General features: G+C 36.7%; 2 protein-coding genes across 3 annotated transcripts in view; one reads left to right on the forward strand and one right to left on the reverse strand.

Annotated features, from left to right (window-relative positions):
• The window catches only part of LOC135683697 (bridge-like lipid transfer protein family member 2), a 54,737-nt gene extending 51,514 nt beyond the window's left edge, over positions 1-3,223 (forward strand). The window contains exon 63 of one of the 2 annotated variants that reach the window (XM_065199028.2): positions 1,353-3,222. In XM_065199028.2, coding sequence (XP_065055100.2) covers positions 1,353-1,459 — 107 coding nt within the window. In that variant the 3' untranslated portion in view covers positions 1,460-3,222. Of the gene's footprint in view, positions 1-1,352 lie in introns of both variants that reach the window. The other variant, XM_065199030.2, reaches the window with a different exon arrangement.
• On the reverse strand, positions 2,040-15,232 carry LOC135683702 (uncharacterized). The gene is made up of 4 exons (XM_065199035.2): positions 14,405-15,232; positions 8,876-8,975; positions 7,051-7,248; positions 2,040-4,551 (listed from the first exon to the last, which is right to left on the reverse strand). Exons 1-4 carry the CDS (start codon positions 14,729-14,731, stop codon positions 4,319-4,321), a joined length of 858 nt encoding a protein of 285 aa, XP_065055107.2. The 5' UTR covers positions 14,732-15,232; the 3' UTR covers positions 2,040-4,318.
• Positions 15,233-19,430: the final 4,198 nt, after the last annotated feature.

Genomic DNA, 19,430 nt, shown 5'->3' on the forward strand with positions numbered 1-19,430 from the left:
GAGGAGGCTGCCGAAGAGCAGCGAAAATTCTAAGAACAATTGATCATGTATGTGTGTTTTTAATTATGGTTTATAAACACATTAAAGGTACCGAGTTACTTAAGTATAAACGAAAAGAAGGCGACGGAGTATCAATCGTTTTTGTGCCGATCTTGCCGCGCTTGCGTATCAAAAGGTTTATTTTCTGCAAACAGATATAGCATTATCGTGAAATTAACGAAGCTTATTACTAAAGCTATGAAACATGAACGATAGGAGAGATTGCGATCTTTGCCTATATATAATTATTTGGGGAACTTTATCTAACAATACCAGCAAGCGCCAATTGTCTGCCAGGATCTTCCTGGATTAAAATCTCCCGAGTTTCGAGCGTCTATTTGCAGATTAGAACGGTTTTATCCAACGTTTCAAGTTTCTAAAATTTTGAAGCTTTTTGGCAATCCATGAAAAATCTAGGGGTCCAGGATGATTGGCCTGCTAGCACCAAGTATCTTGAAATAAATACCTTGGTGGATTGGGCTAATCAGTTTTCAGTTTTTGAGGAATACGCATTAAGTAGTTGAAATAAATCGGCAAGAATAAGATCAAAAGAATGTAGAGATTGCTAATTGTTTTGTAGATTTTTATGCAAAGTGCTTTAAGATGCGAAACATATATTCAACATCATAAGACCAATTATAGATACTTGCGGTACTTCAGTTACAAATGTTTGAAAAACTGCATGTATTGTTAAAACGAAGTTTTTAGTTTTGCAAAAAGCAGATTGCGTGGAATTTTTCGACAAAAAGTTTCGAACATGCCGTTATTTTCGCATCTAAAATATAGTTTTTATTAGTCCCTCTGGTATTTAGTCATTCACAGCAATAGATGATTGGGCCGTATGTTTGCTATTGGCAAAAATGAAGAGGATTTTATCAAGATAGGGCTAATCTGGTTTTTAATTGGTTTTCGAACACTTTTGAATAAGTATCAAGAGCAGTAAATGAACAAAGGTTTTTCTCTACTCGAGATTTGCCATTCTACGATATCCTAAAGGGCTAATTTTTTGTCGCGAATGCTACTTATAACAGCCTTTTTAAAATTTAATATTTCATTTTCTGTCAAAGAATTAGCTATTGGGAAAAATAAACGTATTTCTGATTCTCATCTGCTCTGCTTAAAAGGGCATGATATGCATGTTCATCTTTAGAATAATGTCGGGTGGTGTTTTCCACATTAATCTATCCAAATACGAACAATTATAACGAAATAATATTGCAAATAGTCTATTTACGTAGATTCAAATTTGTTGTCAGTTTTAGGGCACAAACGTAACTCTACTTGCTGAAAATGTTTAATCTTTCTTTTTTCAGAGGAGTCAGCTGTCCTTTCTGGAAAAGGTGTGGATCCCCTCGCATTAGAAGATGAGTTTAACAGATTGCGAACGGTTTCCACAGAACAGTCTGACAAGGATCTTTGACGTTGCAACAGCACAAAGCAGACTGGGGGAAAAAAGTTGTTACGCTGATTCAACGTGTTTTTTCTAAGGATCCTAAAATGTCAGCGTGATTATCAATTAAATAGTAAATCACAGCTTATTGTGACACAAGAGACCTTCGGTAATTTGACTTGGTCGAGAACCAAGCAAATTTTGAAAACTGCCCCAGAAGTCTAAAAGGCGGAAGCCGAAATGATCCGATCAAACTTTTGTCATCAACCCTCTTGATGTTAATGGCATCTTTGCTATTAATACTGGTTTTAAATCAAATGAAAATATATGCAAAATGTAATACATTTGGTTAGAAATGCTATCTATTACGTCACCACGACGTCAAAAGAGAGATTTTTTCTTCTCTCTATTTGAACTGATTCTTAGTGCTCGTCATGATTTTGCAAAAGACTTTTGGAATATACAAAAAGCTCCTTTTGACAAATCTTAGAGATAGCAGATTTGAGCTTACCTACATTTTATTATTGATGTTTCAAATTCCCTCTATCCGCTGGTCCATCTGAAAGTTACAATAACAAAAGAGAGCGATCCGTGAAAAACAATGTTTGCAACTCTACCATGATAGTATATTGTGACTCATTTACTGCAAGAATGATCATTTGCCTATCAAACTGAATATATTTATACTTCTCAACGTCTCTTTAATCACACGTGGTTAGTTTATAACTACAAAAACCCAAACAGAAGTGCTACAATACAGTGGTTAAGTCATCATAGAAGGTTTCTAACATTTCAACTAACAATGCAAAATCAATTAAACCATCTATGCAAAATCAAATATGGAAAACTGCAAATATCCAATTTCAAATCTTTGTTGCTTGACAATTTGCAGCATATTTAACACTGTTTCGCACTTTTAGAGGTATTCCCTTGCGTTTTTACAGTTAACATACTGTAATTCTCATTACTAGTGCGCTAAAAACATTGTTCTGAGATTTACTTCCATCCCAGTCAAATTCCAGAAGATCTTTTGAGTAGCAAATTGATTAATCGTATAACACAGTCTCAGATTGCCTGTTCACTAACGATCGAAACAATGTACAACATTGGCTCCATTTATGAATAACTGGGTGATCTTGTTTTTTTTGACAACCAAATAATTAAAAATCATTAGATTTAATGAGTTTTTTTGTCTTTCGGCTAGAGCGTCTTCTTTTTCATCACGTTCTTTGGAAATTTAGTGTTGAAGTGTTGAAGCATTCAGAAATGCCAGTTGAATTTTCATAAACTACAGCATGAGATTTTCCAGCGATGTTTCTGCATGTGGTCACCCCTATTCATGCTCAGATTAACTCAGTATCTTTGGTGACGTCACAATACTATTTCATTTTTCACATGACTTTGGATACCAGTGGATACTACTCCTACTTGTGGGGCTTTCTAATCCTCTTTTATTAAAGAGCGCCAGTTTCCCTGTAGGTCGAATCTTGTTTCACATGTAATATGATGTAATGGCGTGTTTTTCGTATATTGACTAGACTTTAATGTTTGATAAAGACACTTGCTTAAAAATAAATAGAAACAATTATATAAATTGTTATCAGAGCTTGCTGTACTTGAGTCTAATCAAGAACATAAGCCATGGCTTTGTTACTGATCGTAAGCCTGGCTTGCATACAACCTAAGGAGTTGTAAGTGAGTCTACCTCTGCCTGCCACCGAACGCTGGTACTTGCTCCTCCCGGTTCCTCCCGGCTCCTCCCGGTTCCTCCCGGCTCCTCCCGGTTCCTCCCGGCTCCTCCCGGTTCCTCCCGGCTCCTCCCGGTTCCTCCCGGCTCCTCCCGGCTCCTCCCGGCTCCTCCCGGCTCCTCCCGGCTCCTCCCGGCTCCTCCCGGCTCCTCCCGGCTTCTACGTCACTCCTATGTAAATTTTGAAATGACATATTTGGTACAGTCTAATCAAAACGATCATTTTATTACCTTTTGATTCTCGCCATTTTCATATTGAAACATTGAAATTAACGGTCGCTGTTCATGTGGTTGCACCATTGGTATTATCCGTCCAGTTCGTCTCAGTTCGTCGCAGGTCGTTTCATGACCCCTAACATTTCCTTAAAATTTTTTGGAAAGACTTTGACCGGGAGGGTGCCGGCGATCGATCGCTGGCATCCGCAGGCTCCGTCCTTACGATTCTATAGAAACCTAGCCTGCGTAATAGACCAGAATCGGGGAGAAATGAGTTATGATCTCCAACCTCAGTAATGGTCTTGGAATTATATTTACTTCCGGTCAATATTTATATGTGACCCGTTAAGTAACATTGTGCTTACACCAAGAATTCCACATCAACCATTTTTTTCCTTCTTGATTATTCATTTTAACTCAATTTTATTTGCTACCGAAAACGTTTGCAGCAGTCTGGGTATTTAGATTCACATTCATGTTTAAACCTTTTTCTTCCTTCTTCCCGCTTTGATTGTGTTTAAACTTGATTTCATGATTTCATGTTGATGAGAATCATTAATCGGTTGTAGGGAGTTTTAGCAATTTAGGATTGATTAGTGTAAGAAGAGTATTGTGAATTAACGTAATCGAACGCAAATGCCACAGTATTTTGAGCTCCTACTCTTTGGAAATTTTTGTTCTTTTTTTCATCTCGTTATTAAACTTTTGAGGATGCTTTGCATTAAAAAGACATGGAAATATAGTTTCATGTTTTTAAATTATGGCAGAATGGTTTTTTGATTTATTGGTATCGGTGTGTTAGTTTTTTGAAATGCATTTTTGGCAATTGAGAAGCCTCACTTTTTCGATCCTTCATTGTGCGATAAGCAGACGTGCTTCTTATTTTCTTACTTCTTGTCATTTTCTTGTTCATTAGACAACTAGTTTCATCCGAAAAATTCGCCAAATACCCTCACTTCACACAGTGTTAATGGCTCCGCTTTGTTTTGTTGTATATACAAGTATCTGCCATGAAGCCTGGGACGGCATGGAAACAGTTTTGTGGCACCTTGTGGGACACTTTGACTAGCTGCACACACTGTATTGCTGCCGCCATTGCCTTCAATACTGTTGCCAACTACAATGTTGAAGTTTGAGAGACGATGTCCACAGCAATCACCTATAGAACAAATTCAAAAAACTTTTTTCCAAAACTGATGAGATAAAAGAAACAGGCATATCTTCTCACATAAAATGCTTTATTCAATGACTGACATATGATTGGACATTATTTAATGACCCGTTAAATAAAATTTAATCAAAATTTCTCTTTGCTTCTTTACTTGAGCGCACCACATCCTGATCATTCTCTTCAAAAGGATATTTCTAAAAGATTACTTATTTGTAAAAGAATATTATCCGATGTTTTTTAAGAAGAAGCCTCTTCTAAGGCCACAAAAGCTACTGATGCAAATACTTTCAAAATCTTTTCTTGCAAATTACAAATTTTATTGTTCTGTCGAAAGTTTTCAAATTCATATTGCCCGTTTGCGATTTATACGAGGATTGCGTAAGGAAATGTCTGTGGCCCGCTTCTCTGTCTCCCGATATAAGGTCGTTCCTTTGGATACTAGGAGGATTTGAATCAGTATATTGTTTGGATGAAAGACTAGCTTGATATATGATTTTATTTCTATTTAGAATAACTAATATTCAGGGGGAAGTTAGCATGTTGAATGGAGGGTATTGGACAGAAACGAAAAAGTAGCCAAACGAAAAAGTCTGTGTCATCATCGTACATGTTTAATTTTGAAGTTTTATGACTTATTGGAGAGCGATTTATAAATCATTGATAACAGAGGTCCAAGAAAAGAACCTCGAGGGACCTTGCATCTAACAGGATCAATTTGTTAAGTTTTTGCGCTCTGACAAGTATTAGTCTTAATGTATTCCCAATTTGAGAACCCCAAGTTGGTAGATTTTCGATGTTTAAGTGCAAATCATTAGTGCATTGGGTAAGCATGCTATATCTGAATGCATAGAAATGCTCGAATCCTGGTCGCTTATTAAAGAAAAATGTGGGTTCATTCAGAGGTTGATATGACTGTTCGTAGACATGTTTTTTTGGAAAAACTTCACAACAAATTCCAATACGGCGCCGGGATCCGCAATAATTTGAAAGACATGAATTCCGCCAGCATTTGAATGTAAATATTAGTCGTTTTTGGTTTTTTGCCGAATGGAAAATTAATTGCGGCCCATTCATCATTGAGACCGTGTATCCATGCGAGTAAATGCACAAAATCTTCCAAATTTCTTTGTATTTCTTAGAATTTCTATCCAGCATAAAATTCAGCACTTTGAGTATTGTTTTTTGCACCTAGGCATACATGCGTGCTAGGAGCAAGAACAAAGAAACAGACAATCGATAACTTGACGGCAGGTGTTATGTTGTCCCTGGCAAACTTTTTCCTGCTTGCTAGGTTTCTTGTTTGTCGCTCCCTTGAATTTTTCCGTCTCGCTTTCTACTTACCTACAATTTTTTAATATATCTCCGAATTTCATCCTCTTTCTGCGGATTTTTATGAAACTTAGGCCCCAGTATTATCCTATCGTGCCAGTGATTAAGCACAGAGTAATGTTATTTTAGTCACAAATCTGTTATAAGAAAGTTGGTTGTAAACAAAATAGAGGATGTAAGTGACATTAACTTAACTAATATGATGGATGTCATCGGTGAAAGGAGCTCTTATCTTTGTGACAATAGATGAAATTTTTTTGCATTTTCAACACCTATAGTAAAGGCATTAAAACTATAGTCGGGTTGATTTCCGCCATGATTACCTTCAAAAGCTCTTCATAATGGCTGCGCACAGAAAAGCGATGATTTGCACGAGTGCGCGCAAAATGTTTAACTAGCAAAATAAGGGTATGGCGTCCTTTAACCTACATCTAGTTTTTTTGCCTTTTGAGTCAATGCTATGTTATTAATGTAATTCTAGCTTGGTAGATAGATTGATTAAATGAAATTTAATCACGTCTAATATGTGACAGTGTACGCCTTTTAGGTGCCCCTTGGGCTTTTGTTTTTTTGGGCACAGATTGCACAATTGTGGAGTTTGTATTTATTGTAGCAGTGCTCGAGTAAGCTTTACATTGTGTTTGTTATATGGCTAAAGCAACTAGCGTGCAAGTGTGCATTGGCCTTGGGTATATAAACTTTGTCTTAGCACAGTTTCATTCTCACACGTTACACGACAACTCGAAGTTGGACTTTGGAGAGGAAAGGTTCTTCCTTTGCAACCCTGCCCACCCAACCCATGTCTAGATATCTTTAGTGGTTTTTCTTTACATGCATGTTCACTTTCTACTTCTCTTTTTTCGTGCATTAGTTAATGGCCGTATGGCTTGCGACTTTTTGCATGAACAAGGTGCTGCTAGTCGGCGGAAGAAGGCTATTGTTCTTTTTCTCAACCCCCTCAAAAACGGTTGGGGTTTTATAAATGGCAGTCTTTGCAATTGGCGCACCGACAGCCTAAAAATAAATGGTTCAAAAGATGATAGAACGCCACCTTCAGTCTTATGATTTACAATGGTAAAACATTCTGAGGACCATCTTACCCTTATTTGCTAATGTTTTTTGTTTAGTAACCTGGAACAAATATTAATGTTGTCTTACCTCTGTTTGTAATTTTCACTGAATGGACGAAGGCGCTTCCACCGAAATCAACCCTCCACCAGTCTGGAGCAATACTACATGTATGGCTACAAGAAAACAAATCGTAGTTTGTTTGGTCATTACCATCCACAGCTCTGCTTGCCGCCCCTTCATAACAGGTGCTTGACTGGCTGGCCACTTTTCCCGACGCAATGTTTTCTGTATAATATTTGAAGTAATTTTGATTATGCAATTGCAGGGATACAGGAATGTTGAATTGTCAGCATTTAATATAAGCAGCACAATCCAGTTTTTTATAACAAACAATTTTCTACAAATTTTCTCCAGTTTCTTGACGCCAGGTCACATTTCAGTTTCAACTTTTTCTAAATTATACTGTTATAAAAATTTTAGAATTTATGTTCCTGTAAGTAACTCTTTATCCGGGAATAAAATTTTCTATCTGAGTTATATTGCATTGCTACAGATAAGATACTTTTTTATTTAATTGTGAAGAATCAGTGAGCCTTTTCATTGTTTTGAATGCGTGAAATATCAAAGTGCTGCCCCCCTCAAAATTCACTGTAAAGAAATTTCTAAACTTTTCCTGAACTTCAATAACTCGATTTTCATATATTACCTTCTTGTATTAAGTAAGCTAGATAAGGATTAAAAAGCGGAGTTCCCATAGGATATCGAGACCCATTCTCCTTGCATTCGATGCAGATGTTTCAAGCAGAAATCAGAACAATACCGCAAATACAACCTCGAGGTAAACAAAAGCACCTACAAGCATACTAGTCATTAGCCTTAAAATACAGTTTTCTACCGATTGATGATGATGTATAACAGGTGCATTCGCAAAAACTTGGTTTTGGTTAACAACGCATGTTTCATTTGCCTTTATAGTCCTCTTTATGCAATCCGTCGGAGTGCCTAATGCGTACATTCCTTTTATCTCAATTTCCTTAAGTTTTAATGCAGCGTTGTTGCTTATCCTGACTTGCGTGATGTAACATCCAAAATCATCCAGGCAGATTACAAAAAGTAAAGTCATGTTACAGAGTTTTAGCTTTCTCAATGCAAATGCTAAAAAGGCCTTGTTCCAACCAAAAGTATATACTAATTGCTAATGTTCTAATTGATTTGCAATTTACATGTGCAAACAACTCAGCTGTTTGGGATGAGTCATAAAAAATGAGCAGCTTTAGCAAATGTCTTCATCCATTCAACATAGCATATTTTTCTAAAATACGGTGATTATCAGCATTTACTTTGCCATAAGCATGTTGTTACTCTCGTAAAATCTGACATTTTCTTTATGGACCAAGAGACACAAAAACCATACAAACCAGGTTCGGAGGACGATTTTGGCCCCTGACGAAGGTTTTGTTGGGAATAGCAATACTCTCTATTTTGGTTTTCGTTCTTTCGATTGTGGAAAGTCAAACACCAAGAACAATTAGAGCCATTGAAAATAATATCAGCTGCATAATAATGTTGAGGTTATTCTTCAAATTAATTGATGTTGAAAATATAGGCTTGAATAGCCACGATGATAAAAGACAGAAAATCTTTGAGGGAATATTGATGTATGTCAGGAAAATCTAATCTTTAAAAGCTTGGTAAAACCTCAATGCTGCGCTAAGAAAGAAAAATGCTACAGAGCTTGTTTTTTAGGTTACATATTTCTTTCTGGTACAAAATGTTGCTCAGCTCTTTTTCGGTAATTTTACATTGTCTAAAAATGAGGTAGGATGCGGCTATGAATTGTAGGTTTGTCTGAAGTTCAACAACTTTTTGCGAATCGGTACGGACTTGGCAGAGTAATTTATAGAAAAATCACCTAAATTTTTGCATTTGTATCCACCAAGTGATGTTAAATCTTGTTCACAAACTTGTTCTGCATCACACAACTGCTCTTTATCGTATGCCTCACATCTTCCCTGTGAAGAAACAAAATATTCTCAAGAAATGGTTTGAATAATCGGTTCTTTTGCTGCGTACAAAGCGACTCTTCAATTTACTAAGCTTCTGAGGATATTGCATCTTTGTTTGAATACCAAATAAGATGGTACGAAAATGAAACAAAGCTTTTATTTGAATTAGGCAAAGATGCAGAAAGTTGCTAAAAAATCCAAATAAGGATTATCTTTAAAAATGGTCACTAGCCAACTTTTGCCACCAGTGTTGTGCCACTCGGTTAGGCGTTTTTGGGTGCAATTATCCTCTTGTTTTGCAAAACCTGGACTAAAACATGTTTCTTGCGTTTCTGTTCTTTTCCTGAATTCAGAATAAACAAATGTCGCTATGTAGCTTATATTGAAGAAGAATTCAAGGGTGACAATCTGTTAGAGTGTATACGAAATTCAATTGTTGCTTAGCTGCCTGTTGCTCTATTTAGCTTGTGTGTCAACTTGGAATTCATCCAGATTGTGAAAACCTTCCTTCAAATTAGCTAGAATTTCTGTCCCTTCCTTGGTTTTTAAGATTTCTTAGCTTCGTTTATAGGTTAAAAAACATCCCTACATCAGTTTGATATTCAAAAAACTTTTTATCATTAAATACAAGTACATACAAATCAATAGTATTACTGATATTTTTGGTAGCCCGGCAATGTCTACGATCCGCAACAAAAATTTGTTCTATTTTGTTCTTTTGTTAGGACCTTTGTAGCATGGACAATTTTCAATTAAAAGCTAACGCAAAAAGTGTATCCATGAAGCTGGTTTTGTTTATTCAGCTTCATGCGACAAAGGAAGCTTTTATTTTATATTTAAGGATACAGTTAACAAATTCTCGAGCTTCAAGCAATGAAATGAAATAATTAAATGCAATGTCTATCAAATTTTCAAATCTACTATTTTAGTTTAAGTTTCACCTCGTGCATAAGACGCAATTGCGATTAAAAAATAAAATTAGAAGTATCGACATTGAATACTTTCAGAATGATTGATGAATAAAGTAAAAACATTGTTATTATAATAGAAATCGTAGGTGAAAAAAACAAATAAACAACTCTTTTTGGATTAAATTAAAATGGGATAGGGATAAAAAAGGTGGAAGACCAAGACAATTCAGAATAAATAATTAAAATAGTGTTCTGCATGAATGCGGGCTATATGTCTTTGATGCAGAAAATGTTTATAAACAGAGAAAAAAGGCTCAAAAACTATGCAGTGATACGCAAAAGGTACAGAAACTATGAAAAATCATTCAGAAAATCGCAACCAGCCAGAATATCTGTCCTGCATAGAGTTGCAGACGCGAAGAATCTTGACAAACGTAGGAAGATCTTTGACGATTGGTGTGAAAATTGAGTCCAGATAGGCTGCTATTTGTGATGTTGGGGGGGGAGGGGGGGGGGAGGACGCTAGGATTTAGATTCAAAGGATCAAACAATCTTCACATTGAACATCAAACGACTTTACACATGCATTTTACACAACAATGGCCTACAAGCCTCATCAAAAGATACATCGATGACATCGTTGGAGCAACATATCATCCTTTGCCTGATTTCCAAAAATTAATTAGCTACACCAATAATTTTCACCCAGCCCTTACAGTCCACGCACCTATTACTGAAGAAAGCTTGCCTTTTTGGACATCTTTCTTAGTATCTCTGGCAAGGAAATCTCCACATCCATCTACTATAAGCCTACAAATGCTCATTGCCTGATTAACTACGACTCTATAGCCTACTCTCAACTCCGCCGCATTTGTTGTAATGACGACGATTTGGTTTCAAAAGCAGACAAAATGTCTTCTTTTAAAAAAAATAATAACTTTGCTAACCACATTACCCAGACAGCATTCATTAAAGTTAAGCCCTGGTCAAACGATCCAGCATTTCACCCAACATTTCGCCCAACATCATGTTGGATCGTTTGACCACCTCAGCAACATGGTTAGCTCTGCGCAAGCGCAGTTGATTCAAGAGCGCCAAAGTTCAATCATCGCATCGTTATTGTTTTCTCGGCCTGTTTCTGTGCGAAAGAAGAGGCATCAAGCGTCAATGAAGAAACTGTAACACAGAAGAGCGACAAGAAAGCGCAGAAGGAGGAATTTAGGCCACGGCCTTGATAAGGGATGCGACGCTCGTCCTGAAATACCGAGATGACAGTGAAAATATCTGAAGAGGAAATAAATAGAGAAGGCAGCGATTGCCCTTCGTTTTTTGGACCGAAATGTCGCGAAACTGTGCAGCCTTCAGCACGACCTTCCACCCAGTCCTTTTTCGAACTGTTCGTGAAAATGTTGGGTGAAATGTTGGGTAAAATGTTGTGTGAAATGTTAGATCGTTTGACAACCAATGTTGGGTCACATTCCAACATAGAAGAAAAATGTTGGGCGAAATTTTGGGTGAAACGTTGGTTTGAGCAGGGCTTTAAATGAATTTCTCAAAATGATGACCTTCTAAAACCCAACAAAGGAAAGAATAACAACAGCATTCTCTTTACCTTGACCTACCACCCTCTAAACAACAACATTAAGAAACATTTTTATAGCACTTTCCACATTTTTGTCAACGGCACAGAAACAAAGAACGTCTTCAATGCACCACCACAATTGGCTTTCCGCAGAGAGAAGTAATCAAAGGACAACCTGGTTAGGACGAACTTAAATGATACATCATAACAGCCTGGTACTTTCTCCTGCAAATATCACCTCTGTCGGACCTGCACACACATTAACCAATCGAAAACTATTACCAACCATATCCGACCACATTACCGACCCCCACACCTGTTATTCATTATTTGTGATTTAATGCATCATCTAAACCACTTGCCAAACATGTTATATCGGAGAAGCCTCCCGACAAATTAGCAACCCCTTTGGAGAAAATTTGAGTAATGTTAAAAACAAGAGACATCTTACAGAAAAACACCAAAGCAATGCACATCTGCAAATACCTTAACTGCTTATCCCTGGCTTATTGGATGCACCTCAAGTCTCCACCAAACGGATCACCATAGAGGAACGTTTAATTTTTAGCCTAAAAGCTTTTTATCCAAATGGACATTATAATTTTCTTCAATAGTTTCGTATCTACTCTATTTTCAACTCTATTCTTCAATTCCTCCTGTTTTTTCATATTTGTCGAACCTTGCCTTTTCTTTGCTTGGCTCGATTCTTTTTGAGACACTTGATAACGAGTACAAACAGGTACAAGCTCAAAAAGTCGTTTTTTAACAAACATACCTTAACTTATTTCATTTTGTTTTTTGAATTCTTCACTCGTTATAATATCATTATTCGGATACAAATTTAATTAGATTTTTGAAGCATTCTCGGCCTTGTGCAATGATGAAAGTTCCTGAGAAAATTGTCTTCTCATCCAGACTCACTAAGCAACGCAAATCCAAAATCACACCCATCACATCACATCAAAATCACAATCACATCAATCAAACCAAAATCACATCAAATTCAGATTAAAAATTTGAATGAATTTTTGCATCCAATTTTATCCAAACAGGGTCGTCGCTACCTATTGTGCTCAAGGGGTGTGCTCAGACTCATTTGCAAACAAAGTTGGTTATCCAACCTTTACTTGCCGAAAAGCACCTCTAGATGGTGAAAAACTCCTTGTTTCCGCAATGGAATTTTTTCAAAGGCTCGAAATGGATCGAAAATGATTCTAAAGCAAACATAAAAAAGCTGTTTAAATAAAAGGAAAAGAGCCATGTTTTACAGCTTGCCTCAGAGATGCCTCAATTTGTTGGCTATGCTATATGTCTTAAAAATAGTACTCCAATGAAAAAGGCTTTCAATTAAAATGTAAATCAAACCAAACAAAATTAAAATGTTTGAAGACAACCATCTGCCCGAAAAGACCCGATTAAACAAGATTTATCCTCAACAAACATCAAAACAAACTTCAATTCAAGCACTGCTGAAAAAGAATAAGAAAAAGACCTGACATTTTTTGCAGAAAAGATTGAAAACCAATTGTTAAAGATGTAATTGAAGAAAACCGCATATCTGGCTTTTTATTAAGCAACTGTCTTTATCATTCTTTATGTTCAATATCCAGTTTTTATACCATGACGCGTGCTTTCTTTACATTTTGCGGCACTAAAGCCTTATTGATGAAAGTTCAAGGTAGCGTACCCAGGGACGTAAATTGGGAGATGTTTTTTATGGGGGGGGGGAGGGGGTGAATGGCTTAAAATTTCAGACTGACAAAGGTCAATTCTAATTTTGCATGAGGACCTAAACTTTGATAGTTTTTTACCAACAAACCTTATAAATTGTCTCGTAAATAATTATTCAGCTGTACATAAAATTTCTAGATTTCGTAAATTTGGAAGATCGAGCATAAAGACTGTTAGTTTAATTAGTGCATCAAAACATACGTAGTCCAAAAATCAGTTAATTTTTCTCCTTCTACAACTTGCCCATTGCTCCACTATCTAATCTAAATTTACGTTGTCCAAAATGTCTTTCTCGCAAGTAAGAATCATGAGGTTATTTTTTTAAGGTATGCTCTCATCACGTTTGATTATTTCGAATCTTAAAATTGAATTCATTACTTTCTGAGGCCCCATAGACCTCGGCGTATTTCTTGGAAATTAAGCAACTAAAGGATTTATCGGATTATTCTTTTCTTTATATCTTTCCTTTACTCTTTTTATTTGCTTAAAAATACATTTTTGCAAAATAGTGGGGGGACTGAAGCCCCCCATCTCTCAACCTGGCACCGCCTATGCTTCATCGGTCGATCTCGAACGGAGAAAGTTATTGACAAGTCATGGGAAAAGTACTGCACTTCTTTAAGCATTACTGTTAAATATTATTTAAAAAATTATATTTCGTATTCCATTTCTGGAAGCATTTTGATGGAATGATTATCACACTATCCCCATTACGACGAATGTAGTTGAAAATACTTGAATTTTCATACAAAACTTTTCATACGTTTTTCCTGTATTGCGTCGCCTCTCATTCTTTTTAGGACTGCCTTTTACCAAACAACTATTTTCTTTTGAACTTATACCTATCTTATGCTTCTCTTTGAGCTACAGTTCACAAGGTCATTTGAGTCAAAACTTCAAACTTCACAAATGATTCAAATTGTTTCCGATTAAGGTAGCTTTCTACCAACAGCTTTAAATTTTCCGACTGTCCTCAAATTTTCCGAATGGATGAAAGATTGGAGGGTGTCACACCCCCCCCCCCCCCACAACCCCCCAGTATTTACGTGCCTGAGCGTACCAATACTCTTAGGTTTCCAAGAAGCAGAATAAGATTATACATGCAAAACGTCGTGTGGAATAAGGAATTAAGGATAAAGTCAAAAACTCTGTCCAGAAAAAGTGAAGTTCAATAAATGTAAGATTTGCTCCTTGAATGGAAGACTTCTTACCTCTTGCAAGGACTCGTAATGATCCCAACCAGCTTTATCTTCAAACAAATCTGTTCTGCTTTCCAAAGCATTTGCAGACAAAATTTCACATTCCATCGTAGAAGCTTTGTAGTTGATGCTTTTACAACTTTCGATTGCAAGGCAAAATTGTATACAATACAACAAAGTAGGAGATTTATTTTTAGAAATCGGACCAATGTTGAGTCTGGTGTTTTCCATGTACAAGTTGAACAGTCCAGTCCGTTGAAAAATGTTTCTTCTGATTGATCCATTTGTTGCAATAAAATTGTAGAATAAAATCGCTTGGTACAAAGTCTTCAGCCACATCTTTCAAATGGTAAATTTAGACCTCAGCCCTGCATTCTAACAATTTCAAACGGTTATTCAAACTGCAGGTATCAATACAGATATAGTGGTGCTGTTGTTTTTGAAGTAAATTGAATTGAGTTTTGCTACACAAAACTAATCAATCATCAAAACTTATCTGAATTTTTCGTTATTGAGTTTCTCACCTGCTGTCCTGAAGCATGAATTATATTTTGGTTTCTAAGGCAACTTAAACTGTAAACTCTGCTTTTCATTCTTGCCAGGCGCGAATCCAGAAGATTTATCACTGGGTTTATCATATTTCAATGGGTTGTCCAGCGTAGTTTTCCCTGGGAAAATTTAGTATGATCTTAGGTTTTTTGCCCCTAAATACCTACTCTCTTCCCTTCGCTATAAAAAGAATGTCCATTGCAACCGTTTATAACAATCAGCAGATTTTGCATAGCAGATTTTGAAGAAAGATTTTGTATAGCAAACAAAGGGATTTAAAGGGTGCCTTGGAGAAGGGGGGCTCTTGGGGCTCAGTCCCCTTTGTCAAAGTTTAGAGAGTTTTTTGGGGGGAGGGGGCTTACACTCACCTCAAAGAACATTGAACCATCTCGAAGAAGGGGAATGGCGCAAGAATTATCAAAAGCTATTGTTGTGCGAATTAATTGTGTTTTTAAGTGGCGAATAGGGTTTGATCCGGAAGTGGAACAAACATCGATGAAAACTTCAATCTCGTTAGAGAGTTTTTATGAAAAATAACAGTAAGAATCATCTTTTAACAGTTTCAAATTTAAATATTTGAGCCAATCTGGACTTGATTGACGCCATAGAAAAACTTGACTTCTTCTTGCTTGTAAATAAAACGTTGTAAATTTATTTTTTTTAATAAATAATCTTTTATTTTCTATTTGTGTAAGCCATTCATTCTAATATGTCTGGAAGGATTTTGAGCTAAAAAATCTTGCTCAGCCTTGAGTTTCATGTCCTTTAGTGTTCCTAAGTGTAAACGCCGTGAAATGAAACAAACCAATTTTTTCTCCTTTAACATCAATTTTTTCACGTCCACTGCTCGGCTTCTTTGCTACTGAAACGCTCTCAAAAAAATTTCAAATTCTCACAGCTGTTGTGTGGCTGCATCTAAATTGTTGAATAATTTTTCGAAAATTTAAGTCCTCTTCCCGGTAAATATTATCGCGCCTATTCCACCCAATTCATGCATTCAAAGGTTTTGCATGGTTAAAATGTTGGCAAAAAGTGCCGCAATTTTTAACAAGGTGCTGCAATACAGTAGGTTCCCGCATATAAGAAACCCCCTTGTATAAAAAACCAGCCTCAAATTCTTTCCAATGGGCTCCTTTAATAAGAAACAATTTTAGGTCTGAAATTGAAATGTTTCTTATTTTCAGATCCGTCATACTTTATTCTACCTCTTGTCTCCACAGCGTATCTCACCGTATCCTAAAAACTACTTTATACTTATAAGGTGCACATTTATAAGAAATTTAAAACAACTTTTTAACAATTATTTCTTCCAGATGCAAGTTGATGTTTTCATCAAAGGTCATGGAAGATATTAAAGTATATTTTGTCAGGCTGACTTTTTATCACAGAGGTAGTTAAAAATTAACGTTCTTTTCATTGTCAAGAGGCATCGTGGGAGAAAAAAAGGGCCAGATGCCGCCTGTCAGGAATTTGTTTTAGTTCATCGCGAGAATAAACTCTCACAGGAAGGAACTTAAAGAATCAATCCGGTTGTGATTTATTCGCTATGATAGATTACTTCACTCTCGCTAGCTGATACTTCTCTCTATAATGCTTGTCAGCTTATATACTCTTGCTACAGAAAGAATTGCTGACTATTCATGACATATTATACGTAATACCCTATAATTTAACGACCAGATGAAGAGCAACCTTGTGGAGATACTGGTCATGATTCATTACTATTATTATTATTATTATTTTTTACCCCTTAGAGAATGTTACCGGTAAACCCTCAAAGTTCTAGAAGATTGAAAACAAAATCGAGACTATGCTTACATAGAAAGCATGACTAGGCCTAAATGGAATTGTCTAGTTTCCATACTGCTTGACCTGATAGTCATAAATAAGCATGATTAATAGTCAAAAATTAGTATGATTCATTATTTCAAGTAAAGGGTTAGGTTTAGGGTTAGGGTTAGGGTAAGGGTAAGGGTTAGATTTAGGCTTAGGTTTAGGGTTAGGTTAAGGGTAAACTAATTACGTCATCAGGTTGAGCAGTATGGAAACTAGACGGCTCCGGTCTAAATAGCTAAGTGTGCAAATAAAGGAGAGGCCACGATAGCAGGCTGCTCGACGAGCTCCGGAGGAAATCCTGCGGCGAAAAATCGATAAAACGGTAGTGTGGGGGGTGTCACACCCCCCCAAATAGTACCTCGATAGGAAATTTCAGGTAAAATCCGCCCAGTGGAAGAAACGCTTTAGGTATTTCAGCGACGTTCATGTATTAATATCAATTGAGGATCAAGCAAAGATAGTTGTTCCTTTGGCTCAATATGATACTTCTTGATATGAAGGAAGTTAAAAAAACTAATGACTTGAAGATTGGAAAATTTCTTGTTGGCACAAAAGCTAAAAATCCAGTCACTCTTTAGGTAAAATTGTGTCTTGTATCCATTTCCTCTAAAAAGGCATGCTAAGATGGAAAGAGGGATCTAAATTGGCAACCAGTGCTGCTTGTTACCTAGCTTTAGAAGTAACTGACAACATGGAATTTTCAAGACCACGGGCGAAATTGTACCAGTTGTTTTTATCTGCTGTTCAATTTGAATGCAAAAATAAAAGAATTTTCGGTAGGATTAGGAGGATTGCTTTAGTAAAAATTACTTAAAAGAGTGCATTTTCCAGGGAACTGGAAGCATCAAAATTGGAAAGTTTTCTTCTCCTTCGGCGGCAACCATGGTGCCGCCTCGGGTAGTTGCCCCTCCAGGTATACAGATTTGGCAAAACCATTAGGAAAGTCGGTTATTATCATTTCAAAATGAATGTTGTGAATTATATACCACACAGTTAGATTGGCAAAATGTATTGCAGAGGTTTGTGACAGCAACTTAAGAATTTCAGGTAATTATTTTTTAATCAGGTAAATTTGTAGTCCACACCTCCCCAACAAAGCTTGCCTCGCGACGGCCCTTGATGGTGGAGCCGGGTTGGTTGATATGGAATGGTGTGAATGCAGCCCAGCGGAAAGATAAATGGTAATAAATGTGGAAGAGGGAAGGGTGGCGAGTGCGTGAGTGTTGGTGGTGGTGCTGAAATAAAAGTGTAATGAAGGTGGGTAGTGGTGATAAAAATGAAAAGTTCTGAAAGTATTAGATAATGATGATGATAGCAACATTGGTAGTAAAAAATGAAAAATTAATTAAATAGAAAAAGAAAATGATAACGGGAATGTAGAGAGTAATGATGATGTTTGTAAAATAGTAATGTATGGGTAGTAGAAAAAGTGGCGATGATGATGGTGTGTTGCTGTAAGATTAACAGTCAGTAGTTCTGTTCATGCCGTTCGGTGTGAGAGTGTTTGCCAGGCCAATGAGGTATTGCTCTTTGGCTCGTCGAACACTCCCTCGTTTGTCGTTAAGTTACAGTAATGGTGTTCTTCTAGCTGCTAATGTACGGCGCGCATCGTATTATGGTACGAGACCGTAATAACGAGGTGGCCGTATTAACAAAGTGGCCGTAAGGCGGGGTTCCACTTCATCAGAAGCACATCCATTGAGTTTGCCAAAACATTGACGTGGGTCATTACAGATTCTTGTTACGTTTGCATCTTATTTTGCTCTTTATCATATTTTCCCATAGCTTGATAAAATATTTAAGTCGTTCTCTATCAAATGAGATATTTCATAATCATTCCCAACACCACAAGCCTGTGTAACAATTGGATACCTGTCCCCTATGACTCATAGGCTATGAGAACCTACTGACCCGGGGCACCGCCGCAACGCCCACTGTTTTAGATAGGTCGTAGCGGAAAAATTTCATCAAAATTCCTACAATCTTCCTCCCTAAAACGTGCTTCCGAATTGATTAAAAAAGTGGAACATGATTCTGGCACAATAAATCCTTTGCATGCCTTATCTCACTGTTTCCTTCAAGTTTCGAACCGGCTTTTTTATTTCAAAATAGCAAGTCCTCTCCAATCGATAGTTCTTCAGGATGCCGTTTGTAGGCTCGTACAAAGACATGCCTTACTGTATGGAATGCATACGTCTCATTCTTGATATACAAAAAGTACACACGGAAGCTGAAAGAGCATTTGTGGCGCTTCTTTTTGATGTAAAAATTTCCGTCTTTGCGCGAAAAAAATTACCAGCATTTTCAGTCTAAAGTTTGAGAAATTTTCTCGACGGGATTGAGATCTATAATTCGCCCTCGTAGAGGTGCAATAATTCAGAAGCTCGTTAATTTTTAGTACCATTTTCTTGCGTTTTCTCAGTTATAATTTGTCTAGCCGGCATAGCAAGTTATGTAATAATAGTAATAATAATAAATAATAAAACGAATATTTATACAGGATTTGGGCCTAAATATTTTACTCTTTGGCCCATTTTCATATTTTGCCACAGCGACCTTTTAATGTGATGTAATCAACAAATTTGTTCAGGAGTTATTCCTTGTATAATTAAACCATTAACTTTGGTGCAGTTTATCTCAATGTTTATGAATT

Source organism: Rhopilema esculentum, chromosome 7 (genome assembly GCF_057945365.1).
Source record: "Rhopilema esculentum isolate cy_ngs chromosome 7, ASM5794536v1, whole genome shotgun sequence".
In the NCBI taxonomy this organism is placed as follows: domain Eukaryota; kingdom Metazoa; phylum Cnidaria; class Scyphozoa; order Rhizostomeae; family Rhizostomatidae; genus Rhopilema; species Rhopilema esculentum.